Source organism: Rhinolophus sinicus, chromosome 16 (assembly GCF_057876585.1).
Source record: "Rhinolophus sinicus isolate RSI-liver-muscle chromosome 16, RSI-T2T, whole genome shotgun sequence".
Lineage (NCBI taxonomy): Eukaryota > Metazoa > Chordata > Mammalia > Chiroptera > Rhinolophidae > Rhinolophus > Rhinolophus sinicus.
Window position 1 is genome coordinate 178,637,872 of NC_142516.1, and position 22,085 is coordinate 178,659,956.

The window sequence follows — 22,085 nt, forward strand, 5'->3', positions numbered from 1 at the left end:
ATGCCTTTATTACATCCCAAGAGCTGATCAAAGATTGTGTTCTGCCTTTAGTTGTCATGTCTCTTTAATGTAGAGGGGTTCTCTAACCTTTTCTTTATCTTTCTCTTGGCCTTTCATGATATTGATGATTTTTAATAACCCCGGCCAGCTGCTTCACAGAATATTCCTCACTGTGGATTTGTCTGATTGTTTGTCCACAGTTAGATCCAGGTTAAGTATATTTGTGCCAAGTACTGCACAAGTTATGTTGGTCTGTCTCAGTGCATCACTTCACAAGACAGTTGTTGTCAGTGTGCCCCATGACTGGTTATGTCAAATTTGATTATTTGAGTAAGGTGCTATCTGCCAGATGTCTCCACCTCCTGTCCCCTCGGAGCCTCATGTGAAATAACCCACTCCCATAATTGCGTATTCAGTGCTCAAATTGTCCTACACTTGGCTGAGGCGCCCCTTCAGGCTGGCCCCTTTGGCCTTTGGAGATGCCTGTCTGACTTTGAGCACTTCCTTCTTTTCTGGCACAACAATGTGTCCCTGGCTCATTTCACCATGTCTTGGTCTCAGCCCTAAAATCAGCCATTTCTCTAAGTATTAGTGAGTAATGATATTTAGAAACCAAGATCCAAAAGTTAGGTGTGCTTATTGCTACTGCAGTGTCGTCTGGGCTCTTTTGGGTCACAAAGCTAGGAAATATTTTGTTTTGTTTTTTTAAACCCTGAGCTTATATGTTACCTGTAAATCCAATTCAGTGCTTCATGATTCTGCCCCTCCTCTGCCATTTCATACTTGCATTTACTTTCCCACAGTGGGCAGTCCTGCCGCCAGCATCAGCATATTTACCCATCTGTTCAGTGTTATAATACACACACAGTAGTTTCAGAATCACCGTGGCAATACCACTGCCAACAGCACTAAGGAAGTTCAACTTTTGTCAGTAGTTTTCTTTTCCCCTTAAAGTATATGCCCTTAATCACATGCCTGTGTTCTTAAAGGTTCGGATTTTTAAAATGTTTCCTTTTACTAATAAAATATATTCACAACCTTAAATATTTGGTGTTACTTGTAGTTCTTTTTAGGGAAAAATATAGTTGAGTTTGTAAATTTTCAGATAGCTGGGTGGCTACTAATTAAAGTGTCTGAACTATTTGACATATTTTAATTAAAGTAGCCATCAAACCACTTTAGAATTAAATTCACATGTAAATTAACAATCTCCAAATACTCTATTTCTCACCCACCTTCTTTTGATTACACTTACAAGGTTTAGTACTTTTTCTAAAAATATGAATTAGAACCAGATGGAGAAGGGGTCAATGCATATTTATATTTATATATCTGTTTGTAAACTGTAAATAAGTGTGTTATCTGCATTCATTTGTCATCTGTTCACTATAAAGGGACCACATCTCAAAAAAACGAAAGGAAGAAAGAGAAGGAGGGACGGAGGGAGGGAGGGAGGGAGGGAAGTTCCAGAGGAAAACAGTTTTCAGTTACTTTAGACATAACTGTATACCAGCCATACAGTTTCTTAGAGAATGCCTGCAAATGAAGTCTCTCTAAGGGACAAAAAATTTTTGGTGTTTCCTTGTGTTTAGTTTAGGCCAGCAGTTTTTTTTTTGAAGCTTTTGTTCCTCCTTCCTTTAAATAATATTTAGCACTGACAACGATACATAGCTATGATTATTACAAGAAAATCTGACGTTTGTAGAAAGAATTGGCTCCATCACCACATCTTCATTAATCATATACAGAATATCAACTTAAACTAATCATTGTGTGTTGCAGTCCTTTAGATTATTGAGAGCCTTTTGGTTTATTTTTCATTTTAGAAGATAAACTTTTCAGACATTCTGTAAAAATTTGTAGTAATTGTTGTATGTCAACAATTGTTGTATGTTGTATGTAAAGTTAGGGGACAATTGTCCTCTGATATGAAATATCAGTTGCTGGGAGCATGTTCACAAAAGTTAGTGTGGAAATACAGTTTTGCACAATAAATTTAGACAGCAGAATATCAGTAACACCAACGAAAACACGCCCACATCTGGTCGATTTTAGAACAGAAGCTGATGCTTTGAAAGTAACCCATTTCTACAAGGGAAATGTGATTTATGATCACCTGAGATGCAGTCATGACGAGAACCGCATTCCATTTAAAGTTACTGTGCCTCCGGCCTATAAAAGCAGGGCTCCGAAATGAGTCGGTGGAACTTGGTCCTCTTTAGTGGACAGTAACACAGGCTCTAATGAGACAGATTTCATTAAAAGGTATTCGATTTATGAGGGTTAAAGTCCTATCATATTTTGAAATTGCTGGCTTAGTCCTGGCATCTGATCTTTTTTCCCCCATCATCACCATCACCAGTTTCTGTGTGTGCTTTGACATTGCTGCGGTAACCCCGAGAGCTGATGGAATTCCCCGCATCTTTTTTCACAGAGGCTGATGAGACAGGAGTGATGGATAGTCTGCTGGAGGCCTTGCAGTCGGGGGCTGCCTTCCGCGACCGGAGGAAAAGGACACCGAAGCCAAAAGGTGAGCATTATACTTGTTTCATGTTATTTTCTAGGGAACTATCACAAAGAACAACCCTTTTATATATATTTTTTTAATTCTTTTAAAGTCATGTGTCAAGAATGTAGTGCTGTGGGCAACAGCTCCTCAGAAGTTTCATAACTTTTCTTAATCCTTCCCTGGTGATGACAAATGTCAGAGAGAGAAGCATTCCCGTTGGCCAGTGTCAGTAGCACATTACAAATCAATGCACTGAACCTAGAAAATCCCGATTAGTGTGACAAGTCTCATCAAAAGAACCATATGTACTTTATCCCAGTGGAGTTTACAGTAGCGTAATTAAATGGGAAGTAAAAGTCGTAACATTATTGCTTTGCTTCCAGAAATATTTAACCTTGGAAAAAAGTTTAATACTGTTACACTTCTTGAGATGAATAGACCTCTATATTTTCTTTTCTTTTTAACAGATATTCGGCAGAGTCTCAGCCCAGTGTCTCAGAGGCCTGTTCTGAAAGTTTGTAACCATGGTAATAAACCATATTCATAAATTACACATTCTCTTATCTACTTTTATCCTGTTGATCTGTGATTTTAGGAGGCTGCTATGAAGTTCTCAAGTTTCAATATAACTGAAATCGTAAAAATGTGAGGATGGACATGTTTGCTGAGATTGTGTTCTCATGTTCTCCATCCTGACAGTATTGCCTGAGGTGGTGTCCAGGGTGCTGCTTCCAGGTCCCTAGTGAATGTTTTCTTCTTATTGTTTGAACTTATGTCACACATCTCTAATCAGTGTCGCCCAGGGTATGCTTTCAAAAGCATCGTGCTCTTATAATACCATTTTCAGTAGTGGATTTACTTTACTTCAAGATACAATCTGAAATATTGAATCTGTTACCTATTTGACTCTGTCATATTTGTCAGTACAGTTTGAAATACTGTGATCAGCATTTTGACAAAATCATTAATATAGATGAGCTTCATGTGATATTGTGGACGGATGTGCTAGGAACACTGAAAAGAAGGTGAGTTAACTTAGTCTCTGGCATTTATGCAATTGAGTCCTTGTAAAAACCCCTAACCAACTCCTGCACACCCAACCTCATGAAGCCCTCTGCCTCTCTGCAAGGTGCCAGTTCGTGTTGATTGGGTTTTATTTATTTTGGTTCCCTTTTCCTCACTGCTGTGTATTAGAAGGTTCTGTTTACCTTCCTGAGTCAAAAACAAATCCATCCATGTGACTGCCATTTATTCAGAGTGTCACCAAAGTTCACCAGATTTATAAATGGAAAATTACTTGACAGATTGCATTCAAGGGTTGTTTTGGGTACAGGTGAGTTAACTGCTAGTATTAATGAGTGACTGAATAGAGAAACTTGTGTCAAGTTTTCAGGATAGCCTAAAACAATTATGAAGCAAATAAAAATAAAGACGTAGATGTAATGCTCTCTTACTAGCAGTGTAGACCCCTCCTGCTCAAGGTAAAGTATATGTGGTAGATGATGAATAAATGGGAGGAAAGGTAAAAATGCGAAATTTTATACAGATCTTTTCACTCTATTCAACAGTGTTTTTTTGTTATTATTTTGCCTTTGCCTATTCTGGAAAAAATGGATTTTAATATATCAGTGTAATTTATTGTGGATAATTAATTTCTAACTTTGGGTTTATGATTTAGAGTCACTGTGACGTACTGAATAATGGCAAAAAAAGTGTAGAGGATGATGTTTTCCCGGACCTTAGAGATTATTTTGTTTCATAGACGAGTATGTGGAAGCTCAGAGGCTAAAAACGTCCCAAAAGTAGAGAGCTAATTATTGATACAACTATTATTTTCATTGCATTTCTCTTTTGATTACATATAGATACTTTGATTATTTTTTCTTAGTACAATATATAAAATCAACAATTCAGCCCATGTTGTATGTCATTAAAGAACCAAGGCCAACACAATGACTGTATGATTATGAGGGCATATGTATACTCCTGCTATGCTTAATTTAAAATAAATAGTCTAGGTGTAATGTGGAATGAGTAGCGAAGTAAGTGAGAGGCAGAAAAGAAGATGAAGAAATGGGGGGAGATTGCGTAATCATGGAGCCTACGTTTTGATGGTTGAAAGAAGACTTCCAAGGACTTGGTTTTCTCATTCTTGTTCTTTTGTTGTTTCTTTATGCAACACAGAAGCATACCACTGAGTGACTAATGTCACTCTCTTCCTAGTCTCTTCAGGGACTTCTCTTCCCCTGTACACTATATAGACTCTGTAAAATGTTTGTGACAAAGTTTTCACAAATACAAACTGTTTAGCCACACCTTACGGTGCATCTGCCTGCAGTTTGATTGCATCCTCATTAGATGGTTCCCTTTTCATTAAGTAGTACAGTGGAATTTCTTTTTCAGTTAGATGGATATGGAGTAATCAGAAAGAATTCTATAAACTATATGCAATTAAAACCCCTAATGATAAAACTATTTAACTGTGACAAAATAAGCTAAAACATAATCAAAATTTTAGGCAAACAAGTATTACACATTTTTAGTGAACATCCATAACCTAAACAAAATCTTGCTATATTATCCTTATACTAAATCAATTCTTAATAGCCTTAATTTGGATTTGATTATCTATTTTTACTCTCCCACTTATATATGGAGCTTTGAGAGATTTTTATAGAAATAAGATTGTATTGCCTCCAGGCACAGCTGCTCTGCCACTCTAAGATTTGAAGTCAAAATTAAATGTGAAGCTAGTTAGATATTTTTGAATTAGTGTGTTTCTCCACAAAGTAACTCTAAGGGAGGCACACAAGACAGGTTTTGTTGTTGACGTCTTACAACTTCACACACAGCCCTCCCCCTCCTAATCCACTCAGTCTTGGGTCACCTTATTGCTTGACCTACCTTTTCACCAAACAGCAAGAATTTGTCTTGAGGCAGAATAATGAAATTTGTTAAGTTTTTCAATGATGTCTGCTAAGCACTAGCTGCCTTACGGCTTCTTTGAAAACAATGAGGACAGCGTGAAACCAGTCCTTTTCTAGAAAACCTTATCTATCAAAGTACTAAATGTTGACAACCACCATTTCCATTTCTTTAAATTGTATCCTATTTTAAAGTAGAGCGAGCATACCGATTAATATAGTAAAATTATATGATTTTGCGAAATGTCATTGGCTTATTTTCTTGAGAAGCCTTTTTTGTTCTCTTTCTGATGAACTTGCACCTGCCAAATAACCTAAGAAAGAGAGCTATTAAAACGCTAATTGTTTTTGACACCCTTACACTTGGGCTTTCAAGCAGAATCAAATGCTATCTGTAACTGTCATAAGACTTAAGTATTATTGAGGAGATTTTTCTGGGCCAGGAATGTAAAACAGGTTGGGTGATTTCACATTGTATTCAAACATCAGTCTCGCCTCTTTACTCCGTAGTCAAGCAAAAAGAAAAAAGGACTCCGCAGAGCTCCTGCCTAGATGTCCTGTGCGGAGACGTGAAAGGCCTTTCTACTTTATACTCAGGCAGGACAACCTTTCGGCTTTGTCAGTATCATGCAGACTCTTCAGCATGAACAGGTTAAAAAGTTCTCAAGTAGTGAGAACTTGAAATTGTTGTTAAAAGGACAATTATGTGAGAAATAGCAAAGGCCTTTCATTTCATGAGCTTTCACAATTGTGTGCTGAAGGCTGGGACCCAAATGAGGGAAAAAGAGATAAAGAACTGTTAGTTAAGGAAAGTAATGTCCTTGACTTCCCTGAAATAGTCATTATGGTTAATATGGCTCTTGTTCTGTTTGTCTTTGATAGCGGACTGTAATTACTATGATCTTTAAAATTTTTTTGGTTTGGGCTCACTGTAAATTTCTCCCTTTGCTTGTAGCATGGGCTCAGAATCTAGGTTTATAAGGAATCAATGGACAGACTTTAGAAGTTCCTTGAACTCTGTACTTATGTTTTAGATTTTGGGTTTGGGCATTAACCGTGCCCCCACCACAATGCCCCCCCCCATTGAGTCTGTCAAATTTCTCTCCCCCCTCAGAAAATATTAAAGAATAATTGTTTGATTACTGGTTTGTTACAAATTTTCTCTGTTTCTACATGTGTATCTTAAAAGGAAGCCACCTGTACTATAACTGTCTCATTTAAGAACTAAACTTGCATTGACATTATCAAAATGTGGAGAACATGTCATATGGTTGGCAGATCTATAATTTTAGGAACAAATAAATAGTTTAGGGTTAACAGTTAAGATCCAATGAAACGGTGCTACCATGGAGGTTCATTTAGGACCCAGGGAGGGGACGGCATCATCTATACCCAGGGCCATCATTAGTCTTGCTGGATCTCCCGGGAAGAAAGGTGTGCTGGGCCCACCTGATCTATGCAACCTGGAAGAAGCAGGCAAGGGAAAGAGAAGCCTGGGAAGCAGCAGTCAGCAAAGCGATTGGCTTCAGAAAATCCAGGTAAGGAAATGGTGGAGGAACAGCTGGACACAAACTGAAGTTACTGTCACTTCAGAAAGAAGTTTCAGTAGAATAATAGAAACTGGAGCTAGACAACATTGGGTGGAAGGATTCTGTTCTTCCTAGAAGCCTGGATATGAGAGAGAGAGAGAGAGAGAGAGAGAGAGAGAGAGAGAGAGAGAGAGAATCGAAATAGCTAGAAATAAGTAACACTATAATGACGGCTTTATAGTTTAATGAGTAGGTTATGTTTCTTTGCCTTTTGTGTGACATTGGCTTTGCTGTCTTTGCATTCTGGAGGGAAGGGATGATGATTTGGTGGGACAGTAGTTAAAGTGATGGGATGGGAGAACACAGGTTTGGAGAACCTGGACAGTAAAAAGGAAGGATGCACAGAGAGAGGTAGATGCAAATGTTGAGCAAGGGAGAGTTTGGAGGTCTCGCCTGATAACGTCTGTTTTCTCAGAGAACTAGGATATATGGTCTCCTCCTGAAAATGACAGTCTCCGGGCGGGGAAGGGAGCAAACACAGTGAAGGACGCCCATCTCTCTAGGGATTATGAGAGGTGACAGCTCAGGGAGATACACACTAATTTGGCGACAGTGGCTCAGCTGGGAAGGGCAATTCTCACTTGTGTAATGACAGCAGTCTGTAAAGTGTGACAGGAAGAAGAGTACCGAGTTGCTTCCCAGGTCCTATGACAAAGGGCAGTTATCCCCCCAAGAGCCCAAAGGTTCCAAAAATTAATCTCCAAATGTAACCATTCTGCTCAGTTTGGCAGAAGGCAGACAGAGTGTGCTTTAGAGCACCCGCCAAGCAGAGCCGTCCCATTGTTTAGAGGATAAGCTATTTCATATCTTAAAACACTGTGGTAGTTATTTAGGACAATAATGCAAACCCTGTTGGGATGTCTTACACAGTGTGTTTCAGCATTGTTTGAGTGTTGTGTGACACATGACAAAGGTGTCCTAGCAGGGTAGAGGTGACCCTGATGTAGCTCTTTTTCCAGGCATGTGCCACCTACATTGTGGGTGTGAGATCTTTTCCCACAGAACAACACTTGGTGTTAAGCTCATTAACTCTAAGGTGCCATTATATTTGCGTTCATGTTTTATTGTATTTGCCCTCATTAAAGGTCTGTTTAGAGTAGCCACAGATACAAAAAACACTTTTCCAGATGGTTGTCAGTTAAAAAAAGTTTTGCTAAGTGCATATAATAGTTACTTTAAAAAACAGCAGTAGTTGTTCTTATTCACTGACTATTTGGGAAAGCATAAAGCTAGCCAGGATTTTGAGTCCTGTTTATAGAAGCCTTACATGATGTGGCTAAGCCGTCTCATTGTGAAAAACAGCATGGAGTCAGGTCTGGGCTTTAGAGGCAGAAAGGTCTTGGTTTGACTGCTTGACTTACTGACAGGTTGACCCTAGCCTGTTATTTCCCCCTTTGAATTTCATTTCCCTCTGCTATAAAAAGAAAAATTACACTATGTGCTTCATAGACTATTTGGGAGATTAGATGAAAGTATATGAGAGTACTCTACTAAAGTACCTAGAATTGAGTAGCTTTTCAATAAATTCAATGTACATATATTAATGCCTCCTCATTTTTTCCCCTCTCTACCTACCTCCTGATGCATTTGTCAACAGAAAGTTATTAGAAATTTTTTAGCAAAGTGACAGTGGTATACAGAATGGGTGTAATAACCAGGGAGATTGAAATTAATTTTCTTATGATGACGCTTTCCTATACTGCAGTTGAAGTGCATTAAGTGGTATGAACTAGGTTACAGGAAAAATTAAACGACTATATAGACTTTTGCTTTTAAAATAGAATAAGGAAGATTATTTTACCCCTCCTTTCTCCTTGGAAGTGGATTCACCACAAAGCCACTAGGAGAAGAAATAATAAAAACCATTCTCGACTTGTGTGAAATCAAGACATCTTTAATCAGGAACAACATATAAAGACAGAAGGTGATGCAGGAAGGAGAAAACTGGAATGCAGATATATTCGTTTCCATAACGAATCACCACAAACGAGGGGGCTTAAAACAACAGAAGAACATTCTCTCACAATTCTGGTTGCTAGAAGTCTGAAATCCAGGTGCGGGCAAGGCTGGTTCTTCCTGGAGGCCCTGAGGGAGAATCTCTTTCTCCTCTCTTCTGGTTGCCCCCAGTCCTCAGCATTCCTTATGTGCAGCTTCTGATATCTGATGGCGTCTTCACATGGCATGCTTCCTGTGTGTCTTTTCACAGGGCATTCTTAGTGTCACACCAGTCATTTGGTTAGGGCTCACCCTATTTTAGTACGACTCCATCTGAACTTGACTACATACCCTATTTCCAAATAAGGTTACATACACAGCTACCAGCAATTTGGATTTTAACATGTTTTGGGGACATAGTTCAACCCACAACAGCAGGTGACCCCAATGAGAAACAGTCTGATTTACTCCACAGGACCTCATAATGGCTCCGCAATTACAGGTGCCAGGAACTGGCAGATGGAATGAGGTATAGAGCTAAAAATGGAGGGATGGTGAAAAGAGCATTTCGACCTCCTCCAGGCACTGCTGCTCCGTAGTCCAGACATGGAACCATTCATTACCTGCTCTGCCCTCCCTCCCTTTCCTCTACCCATCTAGGAGATGAGAGGTCAATTGTCTGCAAAAACTGTGATGCTTCTAGAATGGCAATACAAGCCAGGACGAGGTGTACCATTGAAAAGGGATTACAGGAACACTGAGGACAGAGAAGAAATGAACAGCAAAATCCTCTTCTGGCCACCTCGCACCGCTTAGTCCTCAGAACACGGGAGCCAAGCTTATACTCCAAGCCGATCAAAGAATTTTCCTCGGAAGATAATGAATGATGTAGAGAAGGCCAGATACTGGCATTTGGGCCCCCTCCCCTCCAAAAACGCAAGCTTACTGCACGAGTATCCCATAGAGAGGCCCACGAGTTAACATACCTACTCACAGAAAATGTTTTCTCTCAGATATTCATTTGTGCCAAGGATTCATCAGCTGACATTTGAGGAAAACAGTCAACATGAAAAAAAGAGAGAGAGAAAAGAAAAGAAAACCCAAACAAAGAAACTCGTAGTAAATAGGGAAAATGTGGAGAATACTGTGATTAATAACTGTAAAGATAGCAAAGATTTCAATGATGAAAAGAGTAGGATTAGAGATAGATAGATAGACAGACAGACAGACAGACACAGATATTGCATGTTCGATTCCAGGTCACCACAAGAAAGCAAATATTGCAATAAAGCAAGTTACGTGAATTTTTTGGTTGCCCAGCGCATATAAAAGTTATGTTTACACTATATTATCATCTGTTAAGTGTGCAATAGCATTATTTCTTTAAAAAAAAACAACACAACTGTTCATACCTTAATTTAAAAATACTTTATTGCTAAAAAATGCTCAGAGTTGCCACAAACCTTCAACTTTAAGAAAAATGTAATATCTGTGGAGTGCAATAAAGTGAGGTGCAATAACATGGGTATTCCTGTATGCACAAAAGAATTATTAGGAAACAAAAAAGATCTTTTGGATATGAAAAATTTAGTATCAGAAAAAACATAGTACAGTATTTAGAAAAGCATGAATAATAGTTGGTTCAAGGGGAAGATCAGGGGGCAAATGTACAATTGACATATAATTTGATATATTTGACTATGTACAATTGTATTATAAACTTTGGGGACAAGTTTGGAAAGAGTGATAGGCACTAAGAAAATAAGAGGCAATTACTCATATTAACTCTAGAAAAAAGAAAAGTGATGTAATCATACTACTCGAATCTGACATAGCCTTGTACGCTATTTTACAGTTACAATAATAATAATGCTTGGTAGCCAGACTCCAAGATGGTCCCCAATGACCAGTGCCCCCCGGTGTTCACACCCTTATGTAATCACCCCCAGTACATCTTCCAGGGTTAGTCTGTGACCAGTTGAATAATGCAGAAATAATGGTATGTATGTCACATCTGAAATTAGGTTACAAAAGATGCTGTGGCTTTCATCTTGGGTGCTCTGTGGTGCTTTCTCCCTTCTGTTGCCTCTGTGGGGAGCTATGCTGTGAGCAGCCCTCTGGAGAGACCTAGGTTGTGTGGAAATCAAGCTTCAATCTAGTATAATAGGAAATCAGTAAGTAATGTCTAAAATTGATTAATCAAGTAACAGGAAGGGAAACATAAGTAAGGCAGAGAGGGACAAGAGTCTGCTATATTTCATTGGAGGCCTTTCGGATTTCTATGTAAAGTAGCCACTAACTAACTTTAAAGAACATTAATATTTAGAAGTATCTACAGCAAAAGTGTTAATAGGCAACAGGTGGGCAATCGTGATAAGAAGACATCTCGAAGAGTAACGTAGTTTAATCCCTATTAAGATATAACCAGAAGCCAACACCTCTTTTTCATTCATAAGTTATATCTCCTTTTCTCCTAAAATGCACTGATTATACTTTTGTTTTTTTTTATTTTTCCTTTTCATTTCCTCTCTCCCAATACTGTGTGTAAGCCTAAAAGGGGACTTCTCTCTGTTCTATCTGTCAGCTTACCATTTTTATGTGATCTAGCAACTGGAGTGCCCTTTAATGCACATTCCTAAAGAGTAGTAGGCAGTGATAAGACTCAATGACGGTCGTGCCTCCAAATTATTCTCCAAATAAAATGGACACTTGTCCAACCTTTTTTTGTGTTAGGTAATATTGGTCAGTGATTTTGCAGCACACATCTCAGTATTTTCTTTCCCTGTCATTAATGTGACAGAAAATGATGAGTAATAGAGAAAATTGAGTACCACTCTACTTTTTCTTTTATTTCTTTTCTTTTGTTTTCTTGTTTTTTTATTTTGACTTTTTTTTTTTTTTTTTTTTTTGCCTCAGAACAAAAGTAGCCTTCCAGTCTTCCAGTGCTGCATAAGAAGGTGATGGCTAATCTACAGTTTGTACCTACTTAGTCCTTGAAAAACAAGAGAATGGGATGAAATTAGCATTTTGAGACATTAATGTTATAATCATTGGCTCTTCTGTAAGTAAGTGTCTTAATGCATTACACTGGACTTGTGAAAGCCAAAGAGGTAGCTAGTATAGTGACACCTATTTGTGATTTGGAGGAAAATGGTGGCTCCCTTGTTGTGTGACTACTTGTTATGTTGTCTAGGTAAGGAGGTAAATATTAAATATTTTTCTACATTTAAAGGGTATATAAATTCATTGAAGAAAACGTTGACATGCATTAAGAAAGCTGAATGTCCGCTTGACTTCCAAGTAAATTAGAAATTATTAGTGTTAGCCTTGATGACATTATTGTGATGTGACAGCATTTGGCTTAAGTAGTTTCACCATTTATTAGCACTGATATTAGAATAAATGAAAATGATCGTTAAGTGCTATGTACATTATCATTTAACTAATCATGCTTGCAATCTCCTTCTATTAGTCAAACCTCTTTTGGTTAATTAGTTAAAGGAGCTGTCTAAGCCCGATATCCAGAGGAATAATGAAATAAAGGAACATTGAAATATACTAAAGAAAGTGACACTGTATCACCATTTACCTCATAGATTGATTTTATTTACCCTCACCTAGTCCATTATAGCAGTCTCAAGGTTAAAAGATTCTGGCACTTTTTTTATTTAGAAATATAATGATTAGGCTTATTAAATTATATGTGTATACTTTACTCACTAAAGCACTTATGAAACAGAAACGTGCTAATATGATACTCAAATAAAAACAAAATCTTCATTTACCAATTTACCCATATTGAAAGATGAACCAACAAATACTGCTGAGATTCAACATTAAAAATGTTAATAGCATCTTGTATTTTAGTTCTGACAATCCAATAACTCAAAATCTATAAAACGTCAAGTCTACAAATATAAGACACAGCTAAGAAAATTTTATCCGTCCTTTTATTACTTCTTATTAATATAATTAGCCTGAAGAGTTCTTAAGCTGATGTTTGATAAACCATGAACAGGGTTTTATTTATAATCCACTAGGATTTTATCAGTAGGTGAAAAGCACATCTTCATACCTTTTTAATGGTCTTTCTCATCTCCTAAAGAAGGGGAGAAAGGATAGGGAAAAGCATCTTTGGAAATTCACTGATCTTTCATCAGGCACCTTCGTAGATGATGATGCTAGTGCTCTATTTTCGAGTGTGCAGACAGAAATAAATGAAGGCACGGTGTGTGGAGAGCTGTCCAGTACAGTCTCACAGGGCAGAGGAGCACCGCCCGAGAGAGTGGGTCTCCTGGGATCGGCGCTACACTGGCAGCCTTTGGCAGCAATATCCTCTAATAAGGCTCGAGCTTTTTCCATCACTTCCGAAACACTGGTCTTTCTGTTTGCTACTCACTTGCTGGAAACTGGACATGACCTATTACTCTCCACTCTGTTATCCTCTTTTCTCTTCGTTCACTGATCCCCATTCCCTTTCTTCCCCTAAACATAAAATGCATGATCTGTTCAGGAAGAGAAATAAATATATTCAGTAATGGAATTAAGTCCGAGAAAGTCAGTGACTCTAGGTACTTTGTTGTAAAAACTTACAACATTTCCTGGAAATGACTCTTGTGTTTTCTACATATTTGTTTGTTTTAAAGCCAGAAAAAGGGAGGGTTTTGAAAGTAACTTTTTATATAATGGTTCTGTGATGAGTTTTTGTATCTTGCTAACATACCTTCCTTGTAATTTCTATGCACCTAGGTCCATGTCTATCTGTTTTAAAATGTGTAATTTAGTTTTCCCATGTTGTCGGCCCAGTAAGGTTAGTCACACGTTCCTCTTCTACCAGATCTCCTGTCCTATCTAGAATCCCCTCATAGTTTTGCACTGAGATCTTCATTAACCCTGTTACTGTCCTCTTTCAAGAAATACCAAACACAATTTCTAAATTACCTAGATTTTCCAGTAAGAGACCTAGAATGACAGGTGTGGTCCATATTATGTGTTAAAAGAGCAAGCATGTTGTAGGCTGCCACTTGCTTACCCTCGTCTGTTAAATTCTGTTTAATGCCCCCTCTCCCCCGTCTATTGTCTTGTCCTCCATGTTATGTGATAGTAATCCAGGGCCCCTCTAGCTTCTCTGACTGAACTGCAGACGCTCCAAGAACGTCATTCCAGAAAAGCTGACTATGTTATGGTAAAGGTTTCAGAAAACCATTTGTTAAATTAATGAATACATGAATAGTTAAACGAGGGACTGAATGTGTGAATACATGAAAGAAAGAATAAACACGTGACTACATAACTAGGTCTTGAAGTTGGACCTCCTAACTTTAAGTCTAATGTAAATTCCAGTAGGCCTAAATGTTTTCTATTAATCAGGAAATACTTCCTGAGTGTGGTAAATTATTGTCGTCAAATCTCGTGCTCAACTTGTAGCTGACAAGCATGAATCAGGGGTCCACTCTCAAGATAACAAACTTATAACACATTTAGATTTAATTTTATGCTAACATTTGAGTGGCTTATTTATAAACTACTTTTAAATACATAGTCTATTATGAAAGGAAAAATAATCCTTCATATTTATCCCCAAACACATGATTCCACTGTTGGTGAGTTAGAGCCATATTAAATGAATGCATATAAGTTTCTCCTAGAAGATGACTTTTTTTGTAACATATTGATTAAGGTAGTTTTAAATTGAGAAAGTATTAATATGAAGTAGAAATTACTCTTATTTTTGAATGTTGGTTCTATTCTATGGACGGGGTCAAAAGATGTGTGGTTTACTAAGTATGTGTTTCTAAGTTTATCACCTTCCATGTTTCTTCCTCTATGAAAGGTGGTATTAGATAAATAAACAGTTATTCTTTTATGACTTAAACTTCCCTCTCTGTTTTTTTTAGACTGAATATCCATTTTGATTAACATTTATAGTCAAGCTCTAGCACATGGCAGTTCAGTTTCTCATCTATTCTGATTGCTACATTTGAAACAATTGAGCTGCCATAGGGATCAAATATACCCATTAAAAGTAAAATAAACATTGAATTTGTTTAAAAATCAATGTATTTGAGTTTTCTGATGGAAACATCTACTAAGAATAGAATATTTTTTTTAAATACAGAGAAGTATAAAGGAGAAAAAATTTACCCATAACGTAACTACTTACATGGAAACATTACTGGCATTGATCTTTGTAATTTTTAAAATACATACATTATTAAATTAAGACATGCTGTGTCTAGTGACTCTGTTATGAGTATTTTCCATATAACATTAATTCCTCTTCGCAACAATTTGATGACTGTATAGTGTCTGTACTAAGGTTCGGCCATACATTATTTAACCAGCTTCCCTAGGGTTTGACCTTTAGATGCTTTTCAATTTTTTGCCATTTTAATAAACAGCGGTATTTCTTCAAGACCGGTTAACAGATGGACAGTTTGAAGGCTTTTGATGCATACTGCCACACTGACGTGGGTGGGATGAAGGGATTGGACTAAAATATATCCACCTGGCTGCAATGGCAGTGTCCATTCCTTAAACCCTCGACTGCCTAGGTGTGTCTCAAATTTTTTACCAGTTAGACAAAATGATGTGTCACTTTTGTTTTCCACTTTTAATTATTAATGAAATTGAATCTTTTTCTTTTATTATAACTAACAAAATGTGAGGGCCAGGGAAACAAGAAAGGTGGGTGGTGGGAGAGAAACTTTCTTAGTATTTCTTATCAAACTATGTCATCCACAAAAGAAAAATCATAAACTTTAATGTTATTTCCTCTATCTTATTTCTCCAATAGGAGCAATTATTACTATTTATTTGTGATGATTTTTCAATGATGCCAGCCCAGGAGTAGGTTTTATTTGTGCATTTTAACTGTTAATAGTAACACATACAATCAAACCTTGATTTATTGGAGTAATGAGATGGAGATGGGGGAATGGAAATCAGAGACAGACCTAAATCCTAGTGGTACCTAAATGGTTCAAGCATAGCTCAGAGCGACTTGTACCTCCTTCCCCAGGGGTTTTGGGTCGTTAAGCAGCAGCTTAATAGATCTGTAAAGATGCTTGTGGTCAAACTGAATCTACTTGATGCCAATGGAGTCAGTTGAAAGGTAAAGAAAATGAGACAACCAACTTCCAGATGGTTTTAACACCAATTTTAACAGATTTCTTTTCACTGAATATACCATCTGAATTCATTTAATAAGAGATATTTCCGCTATGGAGGTATTTGTACATTATGATCACTTTGCTAAATATGATTGTTGATATTTATAATTGAGTTACCCTATTTACTTGGAACAATTTGAGATGACTTATAAAAGAAGGTATATCATAATCCCGTAATTATAAGAGAAACAGATGCTATAAGAAAACAGAAGTAAATTGGCCCCTTAACTTAGAGACTTGGTTCTCAACTTGAGCATCTCTCCGAATCACCCAGGGGACTTACCCAAGCGCTGGTTGCTAGACCCACCCACCCCAGAGTTACTGATGCAGAAGGTTTGCAGTGGGCGTGAGAATTTGCATTTCTCACAGACTCACGCAGGAGCCACACAGTGGGAACGGCGGCTCTAGCTCTTCCCATTTCTCTCTGGATTCTTTGGGCTCATCATTGATTAATGGGGGTTGGGTGTTTTGTTTGTTTGTTTTTGTTTGCTTTTTGTTTTCAGATAGTTCTTTTTGTGAACCACAGATCCCACCACTGTCTGATCATTCCCAATAATAGCCGTGTTATTATTTTCGTAAGGCTTTTCATACGGATATAAAGGATATGATTGGTTGTATGTCCCAGTGGTTTTGAGTCTTGGCCACCTTAGAAACACCTAGAGAGTTTTTATATAAAACCAATACGGAGCCTTATCTCCACATATTCTGATTTAATTGGCCCATGAAGAGTCCAGATACCATACTTTTTAAAACTCCCCTTGTGATTCCAGTGTTCAGCCAGAATTGTGAGCCGCCGATAGATAGAGAGAAAAATAGCCCACATTGCCAACAGGTAATTGGTTGTTTTATTTGTGGCTTGGGTTTTCTTTTTTTTCTTTCCCCCTCCTCCCCCCCGCCCCACCTCTCCCATCAATGTGTCTAGGTACTCATCCCTATTTTTTGGAGGAATGGGGTATGTTTTGGGTTCTTAAGTATGCCATTTTGTTCTGCTCCTAATTGGACTTCATCTGTTTTTGATGAACCATTTCTCAAATCTGTAGGTAATTTTAAATTCTGTTTCTTTTTTCTAAAGTGTTTAACCCCTGCCCAACTAAATAACATTTGAAAGTTGAATGAGCAGATTTCCAATTTCCTAATTGAGACCGTGCTTGTTAGGTTTTAATATTTTATCATTTTACTGCAAATTATTTTCACCGTGTGGGTGATGCCATCTTGACTTTGCCCTGGCTGCGCACATTTTCGTTATGAACTTTTATTTAGTGCCCAGAAATTGTGTGCTTTTCAGTCAAATTCTATGACTTCTACATAGTTGAAAATAAGAGTTGGATCTGACTCCATGTACTTTGAACTATCAGAGGAGACTATGTATGTAATATGAGTGGCAGAACAACACAGAATATATAAGCGTTTAAACACAAAAATTGAACATTGAAAAGATAGGTCATAGGTCAGGGGGATGTAATGTAACAATCTAACCAGGGCTGTATAGAGTAGAGGTAAGACTACCAGCTGCTACTTACTAGCTGTGTAACTTTGAGGAAGTTACTTGCTCCTTGTGCCTCAGTTTTGTCATTCATAAAATGGGATCTTAATCGTTCCTGCCTTGGTTTGTTGGAAGGATTTAAATCAGGTAAGGCATGGAAAATTCTCAACAGGGCTTAAGAAATAGCAACAATTCAAAGAAATAGTAACAATTGATTCAATTAATTGAGGAATTGATAGAAGGCATTTTACGTTTGGTTTGACAGGGCTGATAATTAATAATCCACGTGACATAAGGATGATTGGTCTGGGATCTGTCTTCATTGACTAATGAGGCTAATCTGGAACCGTTGGTTTTTACAAGTTTAAGCATGTTTTTCTGTAAGCAAACAGTTTAGATTTTCATTCTCAGTGCTCTGTGTTTATTATTGGAAAGCGTGCTTCTGCAGATAACTAACTATAGTTACGAAGTGACAAAATCAGAATTCAAACTCAGGACTTCTGTCTACAAGTTGATCATTGCTAAATGGTAGAAATAGCCCCAGGCATAAGGCGTGAAGGGAATGGGAATCTACAGAGGGTGCCAAAGAAATATATACACATTTTAAGAAAGGAAAAAGCTATTAAAATTGTAATACTCAATATATACCAATAACAAAAGATGAATACAAATCACATTTGACTTCTGCAATTATAAGAGGTGCTCAAAGTGGTTACCATCAGTGTCCAGGCACTTCTGATTATGGCGAACTACTGCTTAAGCAACGTTGACCAAAGTGTCCCCTTGTATACATATTTTTGGCACCCCTGGTATTTTAGCAAAAAGATTCCAAAAAGAATAAAGTGACCAGTATTTGACCACTTATTGCATGTACAACATGATTGAGTGCATAATTTACATTGTCTCAAACTGAAGCTTAGAAATGTTAAGTAACGTACCCCTACTCATACAGGCGATAAATGACAGAGCCAAGAATTGAACCCAGAACTATGACAGCAAATTCCATTCCCTAAGTCACTTCAAAAAAATGCCTCTCTTTGAATGGAATCAGGAAATTACTTTTTCTGGAATAGAAGATGCTTTCAAAAATTACAGAATTAGAGTAGAGAAAGATAAGGTGGAGGCAGGAGTTGTGTTGAACTTCCTCTATTGTGACAGAATAAGTGGGGACAATCAGCTGAGAGATTTTTCTCTTGAGTTTAGCATGTATTTAAACTAGTTAAAGAGCTGAAAAGGAGGTGTCTGGGAAGAAAGGAGCTGCAGATGGACTAAATGAGGGTTTTAGAAATAGAAATAGATTGGAAGGGGTGGGTTAAAAGGGTAGGCAATTTATATACTTTATCTTCTTTTCTCCATTGGTTTACTTAAAATAAGTAAACATCAAGGGTTATTTCTTTGAGCCCATTAATACTAAGTTTTTTTGTGAAACAATTTTTATTGCACTTTGCAGATTTTAGAGTGCTTTTACATAGGTTAGTTTGTTTGATTATAACATATTGGTGGGCACTTTTACAACTTGCTTCTATTATCCTAAAATATTCATAAGTAAGTACAGTAAACATGTTTATAGCAAATTGGTTAAAGTCACAACTGTACTGGAGTTTCTTTGCATGTATCTTTTTAATGTTTATTTCATTATAAATGACAAATTTAATTATGATTTTAAAAAAATGTAGGTATTTGGAAAATACTGGCCATCGGGTAGTGTCTTGGAGGATCCTTGCTTTTTTCTTTCTTATTTTACACCTTTTTCTATCTCATAAAAAATCTCACTACTGCTACTGCTCAGACATGTTCAGAATGAAGTAATTTCCCCCATGTAATACAGTTTTGAGTCCCAAACGATCAGTTTGGTAAAAAAAAACAAAAAACACACACTATATTTTCAGGCTTGCATTACCATAGCATTTGGAGTCATAAAAAGAAACCAAAAACCAAAAAACTTTGTCCTGCCTTTTGTCTGAAGTTTGATGATTTACAAAAACTCTTGTTTTCATAGATTATAATTACATAAATAAATATCTAGTGATTCATGCAAGTAGAAACCTCAGATATTGAATTTCCTGGAAAGTCTTCTCTTATTTGCCCTTTACCTTTAGATTGGACTTAAATTAGACTTAGTCAAGTTCATTTGTCTATTTATAAGAAGTTTTTTTTTTAACTCCAAGCTTATCTCTGTTTTTGTTCTCTGTCCATGCTTCACTAGCATTAACCCTTTGCAGTATGATCTGAATTATCCAGGCAGCATTTAAAAAGCTGTAAAGCAGGATTATTTCTGCCAGAAAGTAACATATTCTTACCTTTCATCCTACTGAAAAAAAGTGTTTACTTTTTAAAATCTTTTATAAAACAAAAATAAATGTCCACATAAGTTAAGGGATACAATTTCTGGTCAAACTATTTACATGTATGTTTGAACCAAACCCGGTACTAGCTAATATGCTCAGTGAGAGTTAACTCTTTGTGTGTCTTCACCCCCGACCCACTCACATCCCCAGATAATTATTTGCAAAATGTGATCAAATTAAGCATCACTATGTTTATCATATATACTATTATTTTTTTATTTAGACTTTTTTCATTATAGAATTTGTACTTACTGTTATTCTAAAAAGAGACCAACGCTTTAAAATTAATGCATTATTGCTAGTTGTGCTGTAACACTTACAGTGAAGGTGAAGGAAAGAAAATGCTATAGGGTGGATTTAGTTTTGAGTTTCAGCTTTGCTGCTTCTATGCTGGCAGTTGCTGATTCTCTTTGCATCTTTGTTTTATCATCTGGCAATGCACAGAAACGATGCCCCCCTTATAGGGTATTTGTGAAAGCTGAATTGAACAAGCCATGCAAACCCTATGCGTTCAATCAATGTTAACTATTGTTATTGATAATAATATTTGGTCCTGTGTTGACAAGGATGTTGACAGGGATGGAGACTGTACTCTGGAAATATTTGAGTTTTGAACATTTTAGAAAGGAAGGAAAACAAAGTCAATTATACCAACTGGCCTCACGGTTCTGCCACCTGGGAAGTGCCCTGGATCAGATCCACGGGATGCTTTACATGACTATGAGTGGCACTGACGCAATAGTGTAGCTCGACTGCAGACCATTTAAGGACAGCCAAGGTGGCTTATTTTTATGTAACTTAGATTAATTTTTCCATTTTACTTGTACTGCTACCAAACCAATTTCAAAACATTTTCAGTTTTCTGCTTTATAAGTTTACTTCAAAAACAGTGTGATTGATAATGTTCCTGTTTGATTTAAAATGATTTAGAAGACCTGCAAGATTGTAGCTCTTGCTATAAATTGCTTCGACAGTGTTGCTGCTTCCTTCATTCCATTATAAACATCTAGAGCTTGGTTGAATATCCAGGTATAAGAAAGCACACGTTAAATTTTCACCGGTTATATACATTTATAGCATAGCCACTAATTCAGGAAACATAGATTTGTAAATAACACCGTTGCAGCAATAAAAGTTATGTCTGCCTCTTAAGATAGGAAATAGGAAAATCAAGTTAAGAGGACTCTAATTTAATCACTCTAATTATTTTACTGGAATTTCAAAAGAATGGATCAATAATTATATTTTGTCTCACGCTATTAACAGCCAGAACAATGGCTCACAAAATTTAGAAATCAATTCTTGTTAATTAAACTTAAATATGATGGCAGAGATCTTTGTATCATGAATCGAGAGCCTGATCTCCGGCTATTTTGTTTCATACTTAGTATAATATACAGTACACTGTTCTCAGCCAAAGCCCTATGTTGTCTGGGCAACTCCCGTTGCCATAGCAATGAAATTCTTTTGCGGGAGCAGGGCGAATGCTAATTGTAGCCATTTGTTGTTCCTTCTGTCGATCCCTTAACTAGCACAGTTGTCGAGCAGCCAGAGACGTTGGGTGAACAGCACGCAGTGCCCCCAAAAGCATTGCTGCTGAAGGCAACCGCCTGCTCTGCTTAAAAATCATTTGAGCAGCCGACAGTGCTGACAGTGCCACTACGTGGGCAGAGGCACAGCTTGACTCAGACCCTGACAACTGTTGATCTGGGACTTAGAGGCAAAGAGGAGACTGTTTAAAACCTGTTGAGAAGGTACTGATGACACAGAGATTAATTTGACACCCGAGCCTCAGAGGTGGGTACCAGGCATATCACAGCAACTGTTTCTCTAGGCTACATTCCATACCTGAATGCCCAAAGGCTGTGGGAGACAGATCAATGGTTCCTTCCTTTATTTCCATCTGAACCTGCATTCCTGCAGCCTCAGGTAAAAATATGCTTTTGGTTGGAACCAGCCAATTGTAATTCACATAGTTATTAGATTCAGTTTGTACTAGTAACTCCCACCACTCTTTATAACCCCTTATTTTTACAGACTTATGATTTAACTTCCAGAAATGAGTTGAAACTGAAAATCAACTCAACGTAAATGAGAACAGACTCCTTTTGAAAAATAAATGACA

At 37.3% G+C, this 22,085-nt stretch overlaps 1 protein-coding gene across 2 annotated transcripts in view; it reads left to right on the forward strand.

Annotated features, from left to right (window-relative positions):
• The window catches only part of DIAPH3 (diaphanous related formin 3), a 437,995-nt gene that overhangs the window by 340,954 nt on the left and 74,956 nt on the right, over window positions 1-22,085 (forward strand). For both annotated transcript variants that reach the window (XM_088792987.1, XM_088792988.1), the window contains 2 exons: window positions 2,435-2,530; window positions 2,977-3,036. In XM_088792987.1, the coding sequence (XP_088649113.1) occupies window positions 2,435-2,530; window positions 2,977-3,036 (156 nt within the window). The remainder of the gene's footprint in view (window positions 1-2,434; window positions 2,531-2,976; window positions 3,037-22,085) is intronic.